This window comes from Acanthochromis polyacanthus, chromosome 8 (genome assembly GCF_021347895.1).
Source record: "Acanthochromis polyacanthus isolate Apoly-LR-REF ecotype Palm Island chromosome 8, KAUST_Apoly_ChrSc, whole genome shotgun sequence".
In the NCBI taxonomy this organism is placed as follows: Eukaryota; Metazoa; Chordata; class Actinopteri; family Pomacentridae; genus Acanthochromis; species Acanthochromis polyacanthus.
The window spans coordinates 13,935,065-13,955,859 of record NC_067120.1 but is presented as its reverse complement, the minus strand read 5'-3'; the positions used below and the strand labels follow the sequence as shown (position 1 = coordinate 13,955,859).

General features: G+C 39.6%; 2 protein-coding genes and 1 long non-coding RNA gene across 13 annotated transcripts in view; 1 reads left to right on the top strand and 2 right to left on the bottom strand.

Moving 5' to 3' along the window:
* The first annotated feature begins 2,171 nt into the window (after nt 1-2,171).
* zgc:101540 (hsFATP2a_ACSVL_like domain-containing protein) lies at nt 2,172-16,532 on the top strand. The gene is made up of 10 exons (XM_022192927.2): nt 2,172-2,718; nt 4,644-4,853; nt 8,178-8,336; nt 8,433-8,557; nt 8,645-8,839; nt 10,344-10,434; nt 11,073-11,271; nt 11,538-11,635; nt 11,751-11,881; nt 16,096-16,532. Exons 1-10 carry the CDS (start codon nt 2,241-2,243, stop codon nt 16,270-16,272), a joined length of 1,863 nt encoding a protein of 620 aa, XP_022048619.1. The 5' UTR covers nt 2,172-2,240; the 3' UTR covers nt 16,273-16,532.
* On the bottom strand, nt 5,505-8,291 carry LOC127535268 (uncharacterized). Its single transcript, XR_007944118.1, has 2 exons — nt 8,170-8,291; nt 5,505-7,714 (listed from the first exon to the last, which is right to left on the bottom strand). It is a non-coding gene; the product is annotated as an uncharacterized LOC127535268 (long non-coding RNA).
* Nucleotides 16,533-18,577: 2,045 nt separating the features above from the next.
* Nucleotides 18,578-20,795, bottom strand: part of tjp1b (tight junction protein 1b) — a 69,842-nt gene continuing 67,624 nt past the window's right edge. For all 11 annotated transcript variants that reach the window (XM_051952814.1, XM_022192896.2, XM_022192898.2 and 8 more), the window contains one exon: nt 18,578-20,337. In XM_051952814.1, the coding sequence (XP_051808774.1) occupies nt 20,243-20,337 (95 nt within the window). In that variant the 3' untranslated portion in view covers nt 18,578-20,242. The remainder of the gene's footprint in view (nt 20,338-20,795) is intronic.

Here is a 20,795-nt window from a genome sequence, read left to right as displayed (position 1 = left end):
TGGCTTTGATACACAGAGGTGAGTATTTAGAGATTTAATCAATGATAAGAAAGAGACTTTAAAAGATATTTCTCTGGATTGCATAAGTCTTCATGACTCTTAACCTCATTAGTGCAGATGTGCTTCCAGTCAGTGCTTCTCTGTAAAACAGACTCAGATAAGATGCGCACTAATCATGGTGTAATGCAATGATTCTCAGTACATAATGTGTCAGAGTTTGAAATTCCCTGTTTTTTTGTATTTTTCATTTCAAAGCAGCTGACAACTACAGAAAAGCCTGCCCATTCAGACTTTAATGTTGTGTAAGGTGGAAAGAGGAAATGAAATTATCAGTTACTTGAGACTGCCAGATGACAGTTTTGATTAAGAAAATGCCCACATTTGTTGTCTTCAGTCAGTTAAGTTAATCAAGACTCAACATGCTGGAAGCAGCAAGTCTCATGTCAAGTGACCATTCAGCGACAAATCACAGGTCTTTTAGAAGTTTTACTGAAGAATATTAAAGTTACACTGAACATTTTGTTGTCAGGTCTCTGGTAAGTGGTTTCATATTACAGACACTAAAGGCTAATTAGGTTTTGTAATGAAATTGAAGTTGCATGTAGCTGTTTTGTGCCTATATTTTCCTGCCTCATTTACAAAGTTTCGTGAAATTTACCATGTCAGGACTCGAAGCATATGTGTTCTCTTTGAAATTGTCACATCACAATAGTCAATTTCAAATCAAGTCTTAGCTAATGATTTTTGTACCTTTAAGGTCCCAGATTGTGCTCCTTCTCAGCAAATTATTGTGGCTCTCACATGTCTCCAGAACGTCTCTTTCAGGATTTTTTTTTTAGGTCAAAATAGTGAAATAACATGACTGTAATAAAACACAGCAGTTTGGGGTCATTCCATCTCAAGTCACTAAACTATTTCTGGATTTCTGCTTGACTTTCTCTAATTTGCCTGAAATCTTAATACCGTAAAATAAGGATCCTTATAAAGGTACTTCTGCAATTTCAGTTTGACTTATCAAACACTTTCTGGAATTATTAAAAGCTTGAAAACTGCCTGTCAACTCCCTTTCTCGAAATTGATGTATTTCTGCAACAGTGGGTTAAAGCTGCCACCCTGAATAAAGGAGAACTCAAAGAGGCATTTTGCACAATGCTGCAGCTTTAACATACAAGTTTAAACACTTTATTGGTAGGGGAAACAACCATTATTTCCAGCCATGCTTGTTCTAGTTAACAGGACGCTGACATGAGGGGTGTGGGGAGCATCTTTGCATACAGTCTACAGTGGTTTGCTGTTTGTTACCTCTGCCAAGGAGGTTATGTGACACCCAGCGTTTGTGTGTCCGTCTGTCTGTCAGCAAGATAACTCAAAAACACCTGGGCAGATTCACATGAAATTTTGAGGGGATGTAGATGGTAAGAGGAAGAGCTGATTTAATTTTGGTGGCAATCCGGAAAGGATCCTGGATTCCGGATCACTTTGAATTTTTTAGTATGTGGTCCAAAATATGACAAAAACATGATAGGTTAGTATATCATCTAACAAGGTGTCCAGATAGCTCAACTGCTTAAGAAGGTGATTTGTAAACAGAACTGTGTCAGAGACGCAGGTTTGATTCCAGCTCATGATCCTTTACTGCATGGGTTTCCTGTTTTCCTCTCTATCCTTGGCGGAGGTCTGCACTCTCTGAGTGCTTTTCTAGATATTTCTGAACTCCTCCCATCCATCAGCAGAGTTCAGCAGCCTCCTCCTCCGCTCAGATTGCAGATTTATGAGGAGTGTTGCCATTTGCTGAATGCCTGTAATGGTTTATGGCTTTTTCTATTAATGTGCACTAACAGATGTCAGTCTTCTGCTGCTACTCGGAGTTACAGACGGATTAACTGCAGTTAATTATCAGAACCTGGAGGTGTCGCAGCAGAAGTGAACGTGGCTTCATGTTTGTCACTTTTTCACTTGTGTGGCTGTTTTACGTGTTACGCAGGAGCAGTGGTTTATAGATGATGAGTATAATATGAGACTTTAGAGCCTCTGAGTGGAAATGAAGGCTGAAGCAGCAGTGTGGATGTGGAAACAGCATATCTGTCGACTGGAAAACATTCCCCAGAATGAAGGAGGGGTCAGCGGGCCAGAGCTGAGCACCGCCCCGGACGGGTTGAACTTTTGCACAAATACTCCTCAGCTGCTCCACTTCTACCTCCTCCGACTCTCTTCGGCTGCTTTTCGGGCGCTCTGGCAGCATGTATTTGTGGCTCACAGCGTTGGCCGGACTGGCGATCCTGTGTTTCTTCTACATCAGGGCGCATTTCCCCTACTTTAGCGCAGATTTCTGGACCGTCCTGAGAAGCGTCAGACTTGGCCTCAGGCTGCTCAAATACAAGAGGATCAAACCTTTCTACAGCATCTTGGACTGCTTCTTGGATGCAGTGAAGAGTCACCCCGATAAGGTCTTCCTGCACTTCGAGGGTCGCTCCTACACCTATGGAGAAGTGGACAAGCAGAGCAACAAGGTGTCCAGAGCCCTGCAGGCTGAAATCGGGCTGAAGGAGGGGGATGTGGTGGCTCTGTTCATGGCCAACGAGCCCAGCTTCGTGTGGACTTGGCTCGGTTTGGCCAAACTGGGCTGTCCGGCTGCTCTGCTCAACTTCAACATCAGGTCCAAGTCTCTGCTGCACTGTTTCTCCTGCTGCGGAGCCAAAGTGATCATCGCCTCTCCAGGTGAGACTGAGGTCTTCATATATCCTCCAGGGACCTCAAAACTCTGTTTCATCAACCTGCTGCTCACAAGTGCAAAGTTTATTGATTGTACATTGGTCCAATCACCTGCCACAGGTATTTACATTATAGGTGAGAAGTTACTGGAAAGTGCTTTGACTTTAGTGTATTTGAGTGCCACAGTTTGTCTGTTTCACAACATTTTTTTTTTGTTCATTCATGGGAGGCTTATAAAACCCTGTGGATGAAACCTTTTACCATGTGGCCTCTTACAAAAAGAGGAGTGTCTCGATGGGGCCAATAGTTGCAAGAAACTCCCTCCAAATATCTGACTGTTGAGAAGAAGTGAACATATTCTCAAAATGTGTGCATGTCTGTGCAGCACATTTGTTACTGCATGTGTTAGGAACCACTGGACTTGGCTACATTGCCAGCAGGTTATAAAATTATTAAAACTTGCTTCACCCCCTCTGGCTGTTACTTTAACCCTCTGATGCACAGAATGGGTCAAAAGTGACCCTTATTCATTGGAAAATGGGCATCTCTTGATCCATGCTGTCTGTCAAAGGGTTGAAATAATGATGCATGATGGCAGGAGGTAGTTTACATCCATTTAGTTAATGCTAATTTCATGCTTAATAAGGAAACACGACTTGTAATATTTGTCCCTTACTGTTTTATTGATGCTTTTTCTCTAGCAAAGGTTGGAAATTAAATATGCCTTGGTCCAGCCAAGCGGTAATTTCTGAAATAATGAAGGTTGTCTTCAACAACAGAGAAAAGTCAAGCAGGTGCAACAGAGCACTCAGGTGACCAAAATAAGAAAGCGCACTGAACTTTTAAAGGAGGACAAAAGAAAGGGAGTGGGTTTAGGCCTATCAGGGGGTCATTAGTGCATACTGTTTGAGCTGGGGTTGTCAGATATCATCTTCCATTTCCTTAAAACTATCACTCCCTGATGCTAGCAGGACGTGGTAGTTATGGTTATGACTTTGTAGAGAGAAGTCTGCTAAAACCCTTTCACTGGATGGACTATGCTGTTCAGTAATTTTGTATACCTTCATTCCACACTATGTTTCAGATAAACAGCTTTGTTTTCCCTGCAGGCCTCCATAAACAGTAACCTGACAGTTGGATACATTAGATTAGATTTTAGCAGAGCACCTCGAGATTAATAGCACCGACCCTTCTCGTTTGAAGTTTTTTTATACTGCTTTTTGTGGTACATATTGGCAAACAAATGTCACCACAGTCTTGTTGCCACACAGTGAACCTTGGTCCTCCGACTCGACTGTTAACTCAGACTCAGCTGCTGCTGATTAAACTAACAAGTGTAATTAAAATAGTGCCATAGGTTGAATGTGCTGCTTACAGGTTAACGCAATAAAACGGAGGGCCGTTTTATCAACAGGCCATTGAGCAGCGGGGATTAGAACAGAAACGAAAAGACAGACAGTTTTACTTAATCAACCATTAACAACTTTAACCTCAGTACTAAGGCTGCTGCTAAGTTTGATGCTAGAGGTGAGAAGAATGTGCAGAATCAAAAGAATAACTGAGTTGCATGTTCATTGCACTTACTGAAATGGTTTGCTTCTAACAGCAAACCAGGGCAGTGTGACTTTAAAGTAATGAGGATTTCTTTTATTCAAAACCAGAAATGCTACTTTGCACTTTGATTGAAATGTATTCATGGATCAATGAACAAAGGTTTCAGTATTTGTGCCCCACAACTCGTTTCTCTACTTTTTCATTGTGCTGCTAAAGAGTCTCTACAAAGAAAAGCATCCATCTGAGCTGAACTTCCTGCACCATGTGCTCGTATCCCACTGGGGTCTGGTAACATGATACGGGCCTACGTGTGCAGCATTACGCAACAGAGGCCTCTGTCATATTGCGTGGAGCTGAATTCTTTACTGTATTTGCAGAGCTGCAGGGCGCTGTGGAGGAGGTCCTGCCGACGCTGAGGGAGCAGGGGATCAGTGTGTACCTGCTGTCTGAGAGCTGCAGCGTCCCGGGCATCAACGCCTTTTCGGACAAGATCTCCCAGGCCTCCGATCAGCCGATGTCCAGGGACCTCAGGGCCAACATCCACATCAGGAGCACCGCTATATACATCTACACATCGGGCACCACAGGTACAGCAGCAAGCTCTGCGAAACAGCACTGACAGCTGTGGGAAAACACACCCGTTCATAAGCTACACTGTAATACAAACTAATGTAACGGCTATTTTGGGTGGAGTAATTTGTCGTACTGTAACGCTGAGATGTATTTAAAATATTTATCCACTGCAGTGAGGGAAGACATTTGATTCTTCCACGTTGATTTATCTTCTTAACCAGGACACTGAAACTAAGCAGCAAGTTCACCATACTAAGAATACTTATTTGCTATCTGGCTGCACTAAACTGAACAACTGCAGTCACTTTAAGCCATGAGTTCAGGGTTTCTGAATCCAGTTATGAAGGCATTTGGGTCAATATATAATTGAGGGACTTTTGAAAATTTTTTTTATAAAGTTCATTATGATCATGTCTTTACAAATTCCACAATTATTTACTATGGGAACAATGACTTATTAATGAAAAATGACTGGATATCACTAAGATGCCAGCCAAACGGTCTGAATTTAATAACAACCACCTTCTAATTATCCATCCATCCATTCTCTATACACCGCTTTATCCTCACTAGGGTTGCGGGGGGGGGGGGGGGGGGGGGGCTGGAACCTACCCCCGCTGACCTTCTAATTAGCTAAACAATAATAAAATGGGCTTATTCAAAAATAGTTTTGATTGTGTTCTTTTTATTAAGTTGAGATCATCATGACAGATATTTCTTTTTTGGCAATATATCAAATTTTATATGGAAAATAGCACATTGTATCTGTAGCCAAGAAATCATTTTCAACTAAATTACTCATTACAAAAACACCTCTGGAGGAAGTGTGTTTTTTCCAGATCAAATGACCTGCTCCACATGATGTCATTTCCTCCTGAAGAAAAGACTGGCAAGACTCCAAGGCTTTCTGAGTTATTTAATAGAAAGTAGTGTGTGAGTCAAGCGTGGATTTATTGCATGTCAACAGGTTTACTACAATATCTTTGTAAACAACATTCAATTATACTCAATTGTATATAGAATGTTTTAGAAGAATCTTTCTCTAAAAATGCCATGTGGTGTTTGGTTATAGGTCGCCTTGTTGATTTTTAGGCCTGAAAACAGCAAAAATATCAACTATGTTACAAAAAGTCCCACAATTATATATTGACCCATTTACAGAAAAGGTGCAGTGTTCACCTCAGACATTATCTAGAGTCACACATTCTCACAAAAGAGAGCAAACTTTAATCTTAAACAAATACAAGGAGTTTAAAAGTATAACGCAGGCTAAACCCACACAGCTGCTACAGCCAAAGCAGAAAAGAAAGCTGCTAAAAAAAAACACAACTGTGTGACTGCACAAGTTATAGACTTATCAGTATCCCTGCCCCATCATTGAGGCATGTGTAGGTCTGAATGTATTTACAGTTGTGTAGCTTTAAAACATTTAATGTAATGCTCGGATGTAGCTGGTTTTTAGGTTATGAAAGACATTTTTAGCCGTATTCTTTCAGCTGCAACCCTGGCAGTGTAAAGCAAGTAAAGAACAAAAAATAAATACAAGATAAGTAGGCTTTCTGCAAAGTCTTATTAGAATAATAAAATTACTTGGAGTCAACAGAAAAAAATATCAAGCAAATAAAACTACCGTTTCCTACATATTTATGCTCATCAGACAAAGAAAAGAGTTCTGCATGGTGACACAGTAACCACAGTTAAACAAGTCAAACCTGAAGCTCCAGGACAACCCCAAATATTGCTTCATAGTACAGACGTCTGGAGTCTCTTTGGAAACAAGCAAAAGATGGAGTTATAGCCAGCGTTAAAAATTAGTCCGCTTCTTGTTCATTTCAGAATTTTTAGGAAATTTAAACACTAAGATAGAGCTCCTCTGTAGATTTGGGCAAGATGCTTTTGTAGTAGTAGTAGTAACCGTAACAGTAGTAGTAGTAGTGATGCTAGTAGTAGTAGTAGTAGTAGTAGTAGTAGTAGTAGTAGTAGTAGTAGTAGTGATGCTAACAGTAGTAGTAGTAGTAGTGATGCTAACAGTACTAGTAGTAGTGAAGCTAACAGTAGTAGTAGTAGTAGTGATGCTAACAGTAGTAGTAGTAGTAGTGATGCTAACAGTAGTAGTAGTAGTAGTGATGCTAACAGTAGTAGTAGTAGTGATGCTAACAGTAGTAGTGATGCTAACAGTGGTAGTAGTAGTAGTGATGCTAACAGTAGTAGTAGTAGTGATGCTAACAGTAGTAGTGATGCTAACAGTGGTAGTAGTAGTAGTGATGCTAACAGTAGTAGTAGTAGTGAAGCTAACAGTAGTAGTAGTAGTGATGCTAACAGTAGTAGTAGTGATGCTAGTAGTAGTAGTAGTCACCCACAATCAAGCAGAACCACTGATGCTAATACAGCCTAGTTTTTACTAAGCAGCAACACAAACATGGTGAAAATCACTTTCACAGTAAAACTCCACAGTTCACTGTAGCTCAGAATCTGAGTTTTAAGCATCTATTTTCTGATGCATAATTTATTTAATTTACACCAGCTTAAAATCCCACTGTTATGTCCCCGAAAACTAGGGGATGAGGGGAGTAACGAGTGTAAAGAAAGAACCGGGTAAAGAGGCAAGAAAACTGATCATTTGGAAAAAAATATTAGTTATTTACAAAAAATAGCAAAGAAAATGATTCTAAATTCAACACAAGGTGAGCTTATTAACACAAAGCCGCTCCAAAATCAAAACACCACACTGCTGGCTTTTAGCAGAACATGAGAAACCAGCACAGCGTATGAGCCGTTGATCTGGCCACGAGGATCAGGTTGGTTTGGCTTTTAACCATCTCTACTGAATGTGAGGTAGCTGCAGGTGCTCCTGGCCACTCCCACCGGGTGTAACCTGAGGGAAAAGAAGGGGAGAGAACAGAAACTAAAATCTACCTTACCTACACACAAACACACCAGGGAACGTAACACCCACATATTCATCAAAAGTCTGCTGAATTTGAAATTTTTGTGGCCAACAAGCAACAATCACTAACATATTCTCAGCTTATTTTAAATATGGTAAATTAGACAACAACTGGCAAAGTTGGACCTTATTAGGAGTCTCATCTCTGGTCACCTACAGCAATTAATGCGAGTTAAAGCGGCAGCCATAACACCTGACCAGTGAACTAAAAGATGAGACATGATTTCATACATTGCTGATAGAAAATCATTGACGAGAAAATACACATATTAGAAGACAGACAATGAGAGAGTGAGTGAATGCACAGCAGAGAACTGGATCGTACTGCAGGAGTGAGTTTTGAGGCTTCAAGTAGAGCACAGGATGATTTATTATTCTCTGACCGTGGTAGGTTTGCCTAAAGCAGCCGTCGTCACCCATGAGAGGGTCTGGGCCTCCTCCTTCCTCCAGACGGCGTGTGGAGTCACAACAGACGACGTGGTCTACATCAATCTGCCCCTCTATCACAGCGCAGGCTTCCTGATCGGCCTGATCGGAGGCATCGAGAGAGGTAATGGTCCTCTTTATCCTCAGGAACAAAAGCGTTTGCACACTCGGTTTGGTGGCTGAGCGAGATAAAGGTTGTGTAATGTGATGCTAATTGCAGGTATAACCATCGTTCTGAGGAGAAAGTTTTCTGCCTCCCAGTTCTGGGACGACTGCAGGAAGCATGATGTGACAGTGATGCAGTACATCGGTGAAACAATGCGCTACCTCTGCAACACGCCCAAGGTAAAAGGGATCAGGAGCTGTTTTCAGCTGCCTCACTGAGTTATTTTCACGCCGTCTCTGAATGGGCCTCGATCTCAATCTTTGCAGAAAGAAAATGAGAAAAACCACAAAGTGAGGATTGCAATCGGCAACGGAGTCCGACCTGATGTTTGGTCCGAGTTCCTGCATCGCTTCGGGGACATTAAAGTCAAAGAGCTGTACGCCGCCACAGAGGGAAACATCGGCTTCATCAATTACACGTCCAAGATCGGTGCAGTGGGACGAGTCAATTTTGTGCACAAGGTAGGAGGAGGAAGCACGTCGGCTGTTTTAACCACGTGAGCAAAAACGCATCCAGGGACGACACTGTTGGCCTGCTTTCAGCAACTTTGGTCCAACTGAAATATGTCAAAAGCTACTGATACACTGCAGCGTTAGTGAGTTCACCTTTAATTTGGCTAAATTGAGCCACTATAAAACCACATTTGTTCACAACTACAACTATGCAGCATTTTCAGTTCGCTGCTGCTCTCACTGGATTCTTCTCCATAGCAACAGCAGCAGAGGATCATGGGTAGTGAAGTATTTAGAGCTACCTGCAGTGACAAAATGATGGATGGTGTCTCAGAACAAAGCTGAAACTAGGGGACAGTTTATCTGTAATTTTGAAATGTACACTGCCAGTCAAATGTTTGGACACACCTTCTCATTCAGTGGTTTTTATTTAATTATTTTCTACATCATAGGTTAATACTGAAGACACCAAAGCTATAAAAGAATACATATGGAATTATATTGTAAACAAAAAAGTGTTAATCTTCAGTATTAATCTGCAATGTAGAAAATAATACAAATAAATAAAACACACTGAATGAGAAGGTGTGTCCAAACGTTGGACTGGTTTGTATGCAAAATAGTAAAACATTCCAGTGATGTCCCTGGACTGTGTGCTCAGTGTTTTCCCAGTTGTACATACTAAATGCTGCTGAATTTTATTTTTGAAGAAGTCACAATACACTCTGATATTTAAAAAACCAAACATTTATTACTTTCATAGAACAATAACTTCAATATTCCAACACAAGTAGCCATTTAAATGAGTAACTCCAACATAAAACATAAAGTACTGTATGCTGCCACAGCTCTGGAAAAGGTCCTAAGTGGACCAAGCTAACATCTTCAAAGAACAGGATGTGATTAAAATCCAGTGTTAAGTTGTCCAGCATAAACCGGGAACTAAAGACAAATTTGTGGATTTTCACCAACAGTCACCTTTTTCCCCTTAAATAGCACAGTTTTGTTTGAAGAGGATTCTAGTTGAAACTGATTTACTGACGTATGCGTCACCAGTGGAAATAAAAAAAACTGTCTAAAGTAGCTTTGTAGGAAAATAAATGCAGTTAAAGTACGATGAAAAAGGTGGGCTGTGGTGGAAACACAAATTGTGCTTTCATTTGATGACATATATTTAAAAAAACTATTACTACTGGAGCCATTTCTGCTTAGTGGATAAAAGATAAGCATACATTTACAAGTCAGAACATAAACAATGACGTTTTCCAATGAAACTGACCTTAATAGACTAAGAATAAACAAAACAGCAGCTCAGCGGCTTTTAAAACTACAGACGCAGAAACAGCCCGTTTAGAACAGGACTACAGTTGTGTTGAAATAAACCATCTTTTCAGTTTTATGAGATGAAAAATGAAGACGCATTCTGGAGACGTGACACTTAAATTAGCTGAAAATGGGCACAATATGGAATCTAGACGGTTTAACTGATGTACTTTTTCTTCATCCTTCTCAGTTTTTCTTCCCCTTCACTGTGATCAAGTTTGACATTGAGAAGGAGGAGCCTGTCAGGAACTCTGCGGGTCTCTGCATCAAAGCAGCTGTAGGTGAGTCAATAAAGCTCCTTATAAATATTGAGCTACCGTCCCTTAATCTGAGGGCAGCAGAACGTGTCGGAATCCAGGCCACTGTTTTGTAAAATTGCACCACCAATCTTACAACGTCAGATTTAGTAACGTTCGCCTATCACTGTCAACACGGCAAAAGTGTGAAATGTGAACAGAAACGTCATTATTTAGTTTTCACTGTTTAGAAAGTCATAAATAAAGTCGACTGTTTGTTATTTGGACACTTTGACAAGGTGCTATTAGTTTAGATTTGTCTTTGCATTAGTAAAGCAGTACTTCAAGTTACAGAATGTGATCGTTTTAATGGACTGATGAAACCAATAAGGTTATGTATCTCACATAGGGTTTAAACATCTGTAATATGGATGTTTACTTATTACTCTGCTGTTTCTTTTACACATGAACGCCTTTTTATTCTCTTTAGTGTTTTAAGGAATAATTTATTAATCAAAGGAAAACAAACAGCAATTTCATAATCAGTTTATAGTATAGGTCATTTTCAAGGCCCAACTCGTTAAATATGAAAATATGCGGCTCGTCTGTCGATATTTTTATATTATAGTAGACATCTTTGGATTTTTGGACAGTTTTTCACTGTTTTCTTATGTTTTCATCAGGCGAGACGGGACTTTTAGTGGGAAAGGTAACTCAGAGGTCTCCCTTTGTTGGCTACGCTGGTAACAAGGAACAGACGGAGAAGAAGAGGCTTCGTGACGTCATGAAGAAAGGCGACCTGTACTTCAACAGCGGCGATTTGCTTCGGATCGACAGCGACAACTTTGTGTACTTCCAGGACCGAGTTGGTGACACTTTTAGGCAAGTTGTGACTCTTTTTGTGTTTGTCCGTCACTTGGGTTGTTTACATTTTTCTCTCCAAGGATGATGGAGTTGATTCAGTTTTATTCTGATGAAGATAGAAAAATGTGTCCAAGTAGAAACACAGAGAGGAAATTTTTTTTTTTTTAATTTTGTTTTTCTTTTGTTGTTTTAACTGTGGCTCTATTGTAGAAATATTTGTGATCCACTAATCACACTTTTTTTTCCATTTTGCTAATCTTTGCTCTTTTTCTTGGCTGTTGCAGGTGGAAAGGAGAGAACGTCGCCACGTCGGAGGTTGCAGACATTCTCACGATGGCTTATTGCATTTTAGAGGCAAATGTTTACGGCGTTAAAGTCGAAGGTAAAAACCCAGTACAAATATTTCACCAATCTGTCGGTATGGAAAATGAAAATGAAGTTCAATGCTCCGTCTTTCCGTTTTAATGCATCTGTATGTGTTGGATCGCCCTGATAAGGTCATGAGGGACGGATCGGCATGGCAGCTCTCACTTTGAAAGAAGGACAAGACTTTGACTGTTCAGACGCCTACAAGCAGGTCGCCACCTATCTCCCAGCGTACGCAAGACCCAGATTCATCAGGATTCAGGTAAAATAAATATCATAAGATCTACATTTGTAAGATGGAAGATGAGGCTTCAGTCTACTCTGACTTCAGTCCTCATGTGGTTTTATTGTAATCTCTGCACTGTAAAAAAAAAAAAAGTGTTTTTTTACAGTAAAATTCCAGCAGCTGTTGTTGCCAAAATGCTACCGTAAAATTATGCAAAACATTTTCTACATTTACAGTAAAGAAATGTATCAATATTGTTGATTTTAGGGTTAAAAAAAATGTGCTTCATTCCATATTTTACTGTGGAGAAAAGACTTAACCTTTAAAAATTTTAAAATTTACATGAAAATACTATATAAAATAAAGTTTGTGTAACTTATTGTAAATATTACAGCATTTTTCCATTATCAGCACAACAGTTAGTGTATTTAACATTAAATGTATATATTTTTAGCAAAAATTGCAGTTAAAGCTGTCATAAATATTAAAGCACATGTTCGTTATTAGTTTGAATGGTAAAAAACTGTATTTTTTATATGTAATAAACGCAGAAATTGTCATGTTACTTGTTGTAAATATTGCAGCATTTTTGCATTACCGATACAACAATATGTAGATTTAACTGGGAAAAACTGTATTCTTTTTGAGAATTAAATGCAAAAATTACAGTATTGTTATACATGTTAAGACATTTTGACATTCAAAACTGTGCAGGAGTCGGGCAATGTACACTTTCCTCCTGATTAGCCTATTTACAGTGATTTCCTGTTATATAAACTGCATCAAACTGTTCCGATTTTTACCGTCATGGTTAGACATTTTTTACAGTGTGTGTGTGTGGTCAGAATGTGTTGAAGGGATGTACCGATCCTACATTTTTTTTCTAGATACCTTAAAGACATGCCTTCCTCATTTCATTGTTTAAGTCACTGTCACAACACTAAACTACATGCCAGAATCAAAACAGAAGAAGTTTGCTATGACGTGATTAAAGATGCTTTTTTTAGGGTTTTCCTTTTCCTTTAGTGTGTTATATAACATGTTAAAAGTCTGCAAGCTAACAGCCCAAAGTTCACACAAAAGGGAGTTATTCTGTGACACAGAAATCGCTGATCTTTATCTCCCTGAAATGCCTCGTTCATAGTCCAGGTTTGTCTGCTGTTACTTATTTATGTCATCATGTCTCATATTTAAAGCAGGGTTTACTTTGGCACGCCATTAAACATTAAAAAACCGCTCCCTTGCCGTCGTCTAGCATTATTTTTGCACTAGAGCTACACACGTGGACAAAATTGTTGGTACCCCTCAGTTAAAGAAGGAAAAACCCACAATTCTCACTGAAATCACTTGAAACTCACAAAAGTAACAATAAATAAAAATGTATTGAAAATTAAATAATCAAAATCAGCCATTACTTTTGAATTGTTGATTAACATAATTATTTAAAAAAAACAAACTAATGAAATAGGGCTGGACAAAAATGATGGTACCCATAACTTAATATTTTGTTGCACAACCTTTTGAGGCAATCACTGCAATTAAACGATTTCTGTATTTGTCAATGAGCGTTCTGCAGCTGTCAACAGGTATTTTGGCCCACTCCTCATGAGCAAACAGCTCCAGTTGTCTCAGGTTTGATGGGTGTCTTCTCCAAATGGCATGTTTCAGCTCCTTCCACATATGTTCAATGGGATTCAGATCTGGGCTCATAGAAGGCCACTTTAGAATAGTCCAACGCTTTTCTCTCAGCCATTCTTGGGTGTTTTTGGCTGTGTGTTTTGGATCGTTGTCCTGTTGGAAGACCCATGACCTGCGACTGAGACCAAGCTTTCTGACACTAGGCAGCACATTTCTCTCCAGAATGCCTTGATAGTCTTCAGATTTCATCGTACCTTGCACACTTTCAAGACACCCTGTGCCAGATGCAGCAAAGCAGCCCCAAAACATTACTGAGCCTCCTCCATGTTTCACCGTAGGGACAGTGTTCTTTTCTTCGTATGCTTGGTTTTTGAGTCTATGAACATAGAGTTGATGTGCCTTACCAAAAAGCTCCAGTTTGGTCTCATCTGTCCAAAGGACATTCTCCCAGAAGCTTTGTGGCTTGTCAACATGCATTTTTGCAAATTCCAGTCTTGCTTTTTTATGAGTTTTTTTTCAGCAGTGGTGTCCTCCTTGGTCGTCTCCCATGAAGTCCACTTTGGCTCAAACAACGACGAATGGTGCGATCTGACACTGATGTACCTTGGCCTTGGAGTTCACCTTTAATTTCTTTGGAGGTTGCTCTGGGCTCTTTGGATACAATTCCAACGATCCGTCTCTTCAATTTGTCATCAATTTTCCTCTTGCGGCCACGTCCAGGGAGGTTGGCTACTGTCCCGTGGGTCTTGAACTTCTGAATAATATGAGCCACTGTTGTCACAGGAACTTCAAGCTGTTTAGAGATGGTCTTATAGCCTTTACCTTTAAGATGTTTGTCTATAATTTTTTTTCGGATGTCCTGGGACAATTCTCTCCTTCGCTTTCTGTTGTCCATGTTCAGTGTGGTACACACCTTTTCACCAAACAGCAGGGTGACTACTTGTCTCCCTTTAAATAGGCAGACTGACTGATTATGAGTTTGGAAACACCTGTGATGTCAATTAAATGACACACCTGAGTTAATCATGTCACTCTGGTCAAATAGTTTTCAATCTTTTATAGAGGTACCATCATTTTTGTCCAGGCCTGTTTCATTAGTTTGTTTTTTTTAAATAATTATGTTAATCAACAATTCAAAAGTAATGGCTGTTTTTGATTATTTAATTTTCAATACATTTTTATTTATTGTTACTTTTGTGAGTTTCAAGTGATTTCAGTGAGAATTGTGGGTTTTTCCTTCTTTAACTGAGGGGTACCAACAATTTTGTCCGCGTGTGTACATTCCTACACTCAAAGATTTGTGTTTACTAACCAACACTACCTTGCTTTCTTCGGGCCAGCTGACCAATCAGAGCAGATTGGGCTTTTCAGGATGGAGGCCTTGAAGACACAGGAGATAAAATGGAGCACATGATGAGAAAAATAATCTCTTTGAACATTAAAGCATGTAAACACACTCTACTAGACCCTAAAATCAAAAATGATGAATGTGTAAATGTGCATACTATGGACTCTTTAATGTCATTTCTGTGTGCTTCACAAGCAGTAGTGAGTAACTTGGACATTTTTGCACCATATTTTTCCCATTGAGGCAACAAGGGAAGGCGGGTTTATTCACATATCACCATTCAGACACAACACAAGGCAAAGTTCTTCAGAGGAATAGAAATGCATTAAAAATAAGACATTAAAATTGCATTAAAAAGACGAAAGAGGGGGGAAAAAGGTGAGTCATAGTTAAAATATTGAATTGTAGCCACATATTTAATTAATTGGAAAGCAGCAATAAGATGCCATCTTATGAGCTGCCGGTTTTAGCTTTTCTACAGGTGGGAGCCTTAGAAACTAAAAGCTGCTTCACCTTGCTTGGTTTTATTCTGGGAGACATTAAATCTCTCCCAAGTGCCCCGAAAGGCCTGGATGCTTTGTAATGTAGAAGTAAATCAGACGTTTTTAGGCCAGAGACCCTTGGGCGTTTTACAGTCAAGTGGTAGATTTCAAAATGAATCCTTTGACACACAGGAATCCAATGGAGTGATTTAAGCAGAGCTGCAACGTGCTCCACTTTTCCCAGTGTTAGTTAAGAGTCAGCACAGCGACCTTCTTGTTGCTGAAAATCTTTTTGATGGATGTTGTCAAGACTGAAATCGACGTGAGGAAAAAGTAGAGACACTACTCATATGAAAAAGTGCTGCTGGATAAAATCGTTTATCTGCCATAAAGCCTAACCAAAACAGATTATTGAAGATGATGCAGGAACAGACACTTTCTGTAGCTGAGACTGCAGTTAAAACCTTAAGTTTAAAGGTTTATTTACATTGGAAATGGTAGTTTAAATGATTAAAGATTGGTAGTTATGACATACAGTCAAGCCCAAAATGATTCATTATAGCAAATTTTAACTTAAAGTTACTTTTAGTCAACCAGCAATCATAATCATTAAATGAAGTATCACAATTTTAAGCTTAGATTTTATCAGTTTTCACAATGGAACCACATGTTGCTCATTATTTTGAAGCTCAGTGTAAAATCTAATGCTTCTTTCTGTTTCTATAGTTCCTGGCTCTGTTGGATTCTTTTAACTTTTTTTTTTCCCAAACTGTGTTTCGTAGCCCGCGCTGGAGATGACGGGAACATTCAAGATGAGGAAAGTGAAACTGGTGGAGGAGGGATTCAACCCAGCTCAGATCAAAGATCCTTTGTATTTCCTCGATCCTGAGAAAAAGACTTATATTCCTATGACTGAGGAGATCTACAGAGCGATCGCTTCGATGGAAATCAAACTCTAACACAGAAACTAATGCAGTCAGTGATGCAACTGCTCATTAATGGACTTTAACAGTGAACTAATCTCAGGGAAACACTTTATCATGATTGAATATAAATTGTTTTTTAATTAACACAACTACTTCACAGCTACAGTTTTTAAAAAAAAAAGTATTCCATTATGCAGACAGTAAGTGATATACAGGTATGTCTCACTGCCACTGTTGTGTTTTTAATAATTGTGTTTTAATTAATAAAATTCTGGTTGTCTTATTCCCCTGAATTGGCATTTAAAATGGGTTCTTAATTAGAGACTTGTTTTTCTATTAGTCTAAAGATTTTAAAAACCGACTGAGGTCAGTTATTACCTCGATGCATGTTGACCTGTCACACTGTTCAACTTGTGAGTCTGACTGGACCTTTGTACAGACTTTTCTACTTTATCAAGCAGTGAGTGTACTCATGGCACACGCTGAAACAACAGATTTGCTATTTCACTGTGTGCCCTAGTAGCCTCAAAGGGTCAGTGTGTGCTTTGGTGTGGGGTAACAACCCTTAAAGACACAAACACATATTTAGACTTTATTTGGCAACAGGGAAACTCTGGATTCTCTTTTTTATGAAGCTGTTCAGACTTGTTGCTGTGGCACTACATACTGTGGTCAGCATCATCTTGTTTCATATTAATCTGTGAGATGTGACTAGAATGTGATTATAGTCAACCTTCAGTAAAGTGACTGGAAAGGAGAGAGTTCAGAAAGGCAGACACTTGTATATGATATCCCAATTATACTGAAAGTCAGGACAAAACACAAGTCATGAAGTCCAGAAACTCTCATGTCAGCATGAGAAAGAAAAAAATTCTGATCTGATGACTCAAAAACTCAACTACCTGGGTGCCCAGATAGCTCAGCAAACTCCTTGCAGAAAGATCCCAGGATTTGAACCAGGGATCTTCTTGCTGCAAGGTGAAAGTGCTAACCACTATTACACTGTGCAGCCCCAGATTACTCCCAATAAGTCAAATTAATGGTGGATTTATAGTCAATCACAATCGTGATTGACAGCAGGCAGCTGACGTAGCGTTTACTTGTCATAGATACAGTGACACCGTGTCATTATCTCACAATGATACAGGAATCTTAAACAAATCCGTGGTTGCAGACTAAAAGCTACACCACCGCCAAAATCTAATCAGTTGGTCCTTGTGTCATTTCTGACTTTCCCTGAAAATTTAATCCAAATCCTGTTTTTGGTTATGTTTTTGGAAATGTCTGTTTTTGAGTATTGTTGTACACAGAAAGACAGACAGACAAACATATGCCGATCATCACATAACTCTGAATGGTCACCCCGTGTGCTCAAAGAGACCTGAGGGGCTGGTTAAAAGGAATATTCCACCTAAAACCTCAATTAGGGCAGTATGTGTAGCAGCGACAGCAGAAAGAGGTCCTCTTTGGGTGGAAGAACTGCGTCCGAGTGGCAGCTCCCTTTCTGCTCTTACCTTACCAACTAAACTCAGTGCCACGGAGGACTCAAGTAGTTGACATTTCCTGCTGCAACCTTCTCTTTTTCAGCTTTCTTCCACGTCCGATCACGTAATCAATGGAGGGAAAACCACCCTCACCAACCGCCTGATCAAGAACCTGCCCAACTGCTGTGTGGTCCATCAGGATGACTTCTTCAAGCCCCAAGATCAGATTGAAGTTGGTGAAGATGGCTTTAAGCAGTACAATGTCATCACTGCTCTGGACATGAACGCCATGATGAGTACGATCTTTGCGTGGCTGGAGAACCCGGTGAGGTTTTAGAAGTCTCATGGCATTAACAACACCCTGGACACAGAGATCGTCCCAAAGTCCGACCACGAGGAGGAGGAGACTCACATCCTCATTGTGGAGGGCTTCCTGCTTTACACCTACAGGCCTCTGATGGACGTGCTAAACCAACGTTACTTTATTTCCATCCCATATGAAGAATGCAAAAAGAGGAGGTGCTCTAGGAAGTACACGGTGCTCCCCCCCAGAATACCAACACAAATTATTATTTTGTGGCCACGAATAGCTAGTATTTCGTGCACACATTATAGCTATATTGTGGCCACAATTTATTTATTTTTTGACTGTCACCAGAGGGGCTCCATAGGAAGCAGCTGTTCATGGTAGAAAACTTACATCAATTCCTACATTACTGTCAATACAACCGTCTACTTCTGAACCCTCTAAGGCATCTTTGGAGCTGTTTGGCAGTGAATCAGTCTGGGTGTGTCCGTGTATCAAACATCTGGAAACCTGGAGCAGCAACACAACACTCAAATCCAAGGAGCGCTTACTTTATAAATGAATTTATTTAGTAATACAGTGGTATACTTAGAAATGTGTTGCAAAGGAAAAAAAATTGAACCAAAGTAAAATAAAAATAAATAAAAAGAATGTCAGCCACACGGGAAAATAAACTAGTGTTGGGTTGAAGCAGTGTTATCATATCAAAAGAAAAATAGTACTGATGTGCCATAATAAATTGTCTATTAGTACAAAAATACATTTCAGGGCACACAATACAGCATCCAGTATCACAAATAAAGGAAGGGACCACTCTTCACAGCAGCCCCCCTCAAGTACATCTTTTAAAATCATTTAAACCAAGCACTTCTCTAGTTTGTAAATAAGAATAAAAAGTTTTCTGACAGTTAAAAATGCCTTAAGTAGTGTGTGTATATGTTGGTAGAAAAGTCGGACTTATTACTGCTTATGTCAGTTCCAAGGCTCAGGGGTATAACCAGAATACAAACATAACCAATGTAACCGCTTTCTCTTTTTTAACAAACGTTTTCTCTTTTATACAAAATAACAAAGATGTACAAAAGTTCATTTACAGAGAACCAAGGCCATATGCTAGCAATATGTACAGCCACAATTTAAACATCTTCTAGCTTTTTGTATTTCCTCAGACTTCATATGCATAGCAGTAAAAGAAAGCATACCTTTTCATCAGCCTCAATTATTCTCGTGTGCTAAATCCATGTTCAGAAAATGCAGAGACAACTTTTTCTTCCGTAGTGATCGCTCTACAACTGATGTTTTAAAGTTTCACTGAAAAGTTAATATGCAGATAAGGCATCACTGCTTGCAGTGTACGATGGGATTTTCATGTGTTGAACTTAGTAGTAGCAGGCTTCTGGACCTGAGTCATAGCACATGCATAGATCTCTAGACAGCAGGAGTTTGTAAAATCAAGTCAGTATATTTATCTACGGTAAAACATTTCTACAAAACATCAGTTTTAAACAGAGAGCGCCTCGTCAGAACAAACGGGCCTCCGATACTAATACTTAACTTTCATTCTTCATTATTTTTTTTGAATCTTTATGATGCCTACGTCTTCCTTCATGAGTCAGGCTCAGCATTTCTCAAGTCCTCAGAGATCCTTCATGAGTGAAACGCATGACCACAGAACTCACAAACAAAAGTTTTGCATATACCAACTTTGTTGTTTGTGAGTGTATTTTTTGTTGTTTTTTTGTCGATTTTTCTTTACAGTACGCAAAAATCCCCACTGCAATATTAAACAAGTTTCCAAAATTCTCCTTTTTTCTTGCACTGCTCTGACCTTTTACAAAATTAGCTAAAAATGTCAAAATGAGATTATTCAGTCTGTGGCACTGGTCATGCATTCCAACTTCAGTTCCTTTTGTTTAAATAACGTGTTTTAATCATTATTTTTTGCAAGCCTTGAAAGCACCGAAAAAAACGAAAGAAAAGAACAAGAGTACAGCTTCGGGGGTGCTGGACTCCTCCGACTCTCCTTGTGTGTGTATGTGTGGTGGTTTTTTTCTTCTTTTTTTTTTAGATTTTGGGCACAGTAAACAACGTGAGAGTATCAAGTTCATACTTCATCGAGCATCGTGCACCCCGCCACAGTGGAGGGAGCACAGCAGGGGCCGCTGAGGCGCCCCGTTTATCACATTCAGTAACAGGCCAGCTGTCGCCCTCTTCAGAAGTGGTCAATGAGCACAGACACACAGTTTGCACCCACCAGGTAGTTTGGATCTCCAGGGAGAGATTTGTTCTGCCAGGTTTTGGGATCACCTGAAAGAAAAAAAAAAAAAGGAGACAAGAGGTGAGCTACTGAAGAGCTTTGATTCATCTTCAAAATTCAGAAAACAAACACACAGCAGCATGAATCTATGTTACTAGTGACTGCTTATTTGGTTTTACCAGAGTTTCAGAGTTTTTCCTGGCTCAGAATGTACCTCTGGGGGATGACAGTAAGCATGACTGGTCCGGATACAGTTAAAGTCATGACTCTTATTCTCAAGTAAATGAAACCCTAATTAAGAAAACTGTTTGATTTTTTTGGCACCCGCTAGAACCTCTTTGGGGGGGCGCCAAAAACTGCTCTATGGAGGAAAAACCCTGGATCATTAATTTAATGAATGTCAAGTTAGTTTATACGGCAATTTATATGCTACATAATTAGCAGGAATCCAGTTACACAGAAAAGGAAATTTCAGTCCAATACACTTAAACAGCCTCTATGAAAGCAC

What these genes read in the sequence shown, in the direction of transcription:
- zgc:101540 (XM_022192927.2), top strand. Translation starts at nt 2,241, where the DNA reads ATGTATTTGTGGCTCACAGCGTTGGCCGGACTGGCGATCCTGTGTTTC. An exon ending in CTACACATCGGGCACCACAG is followed by an intron (nt 4,854 to 8,177) that starts GTACAGCAGCAA and finishes TGACCGTGGTAG; the next exon opens with GTTTGCCTAAAGCAGCCGTC. An exon ending in CCAGATTCATCAGGATTCAG is followed by an intron (nt 11,882 to 16,095) that starts GTAAAATAAATA and finishes TGTGTTTCGTAG; the next exon opens with CCCGCGCTGGAGATGACGGG.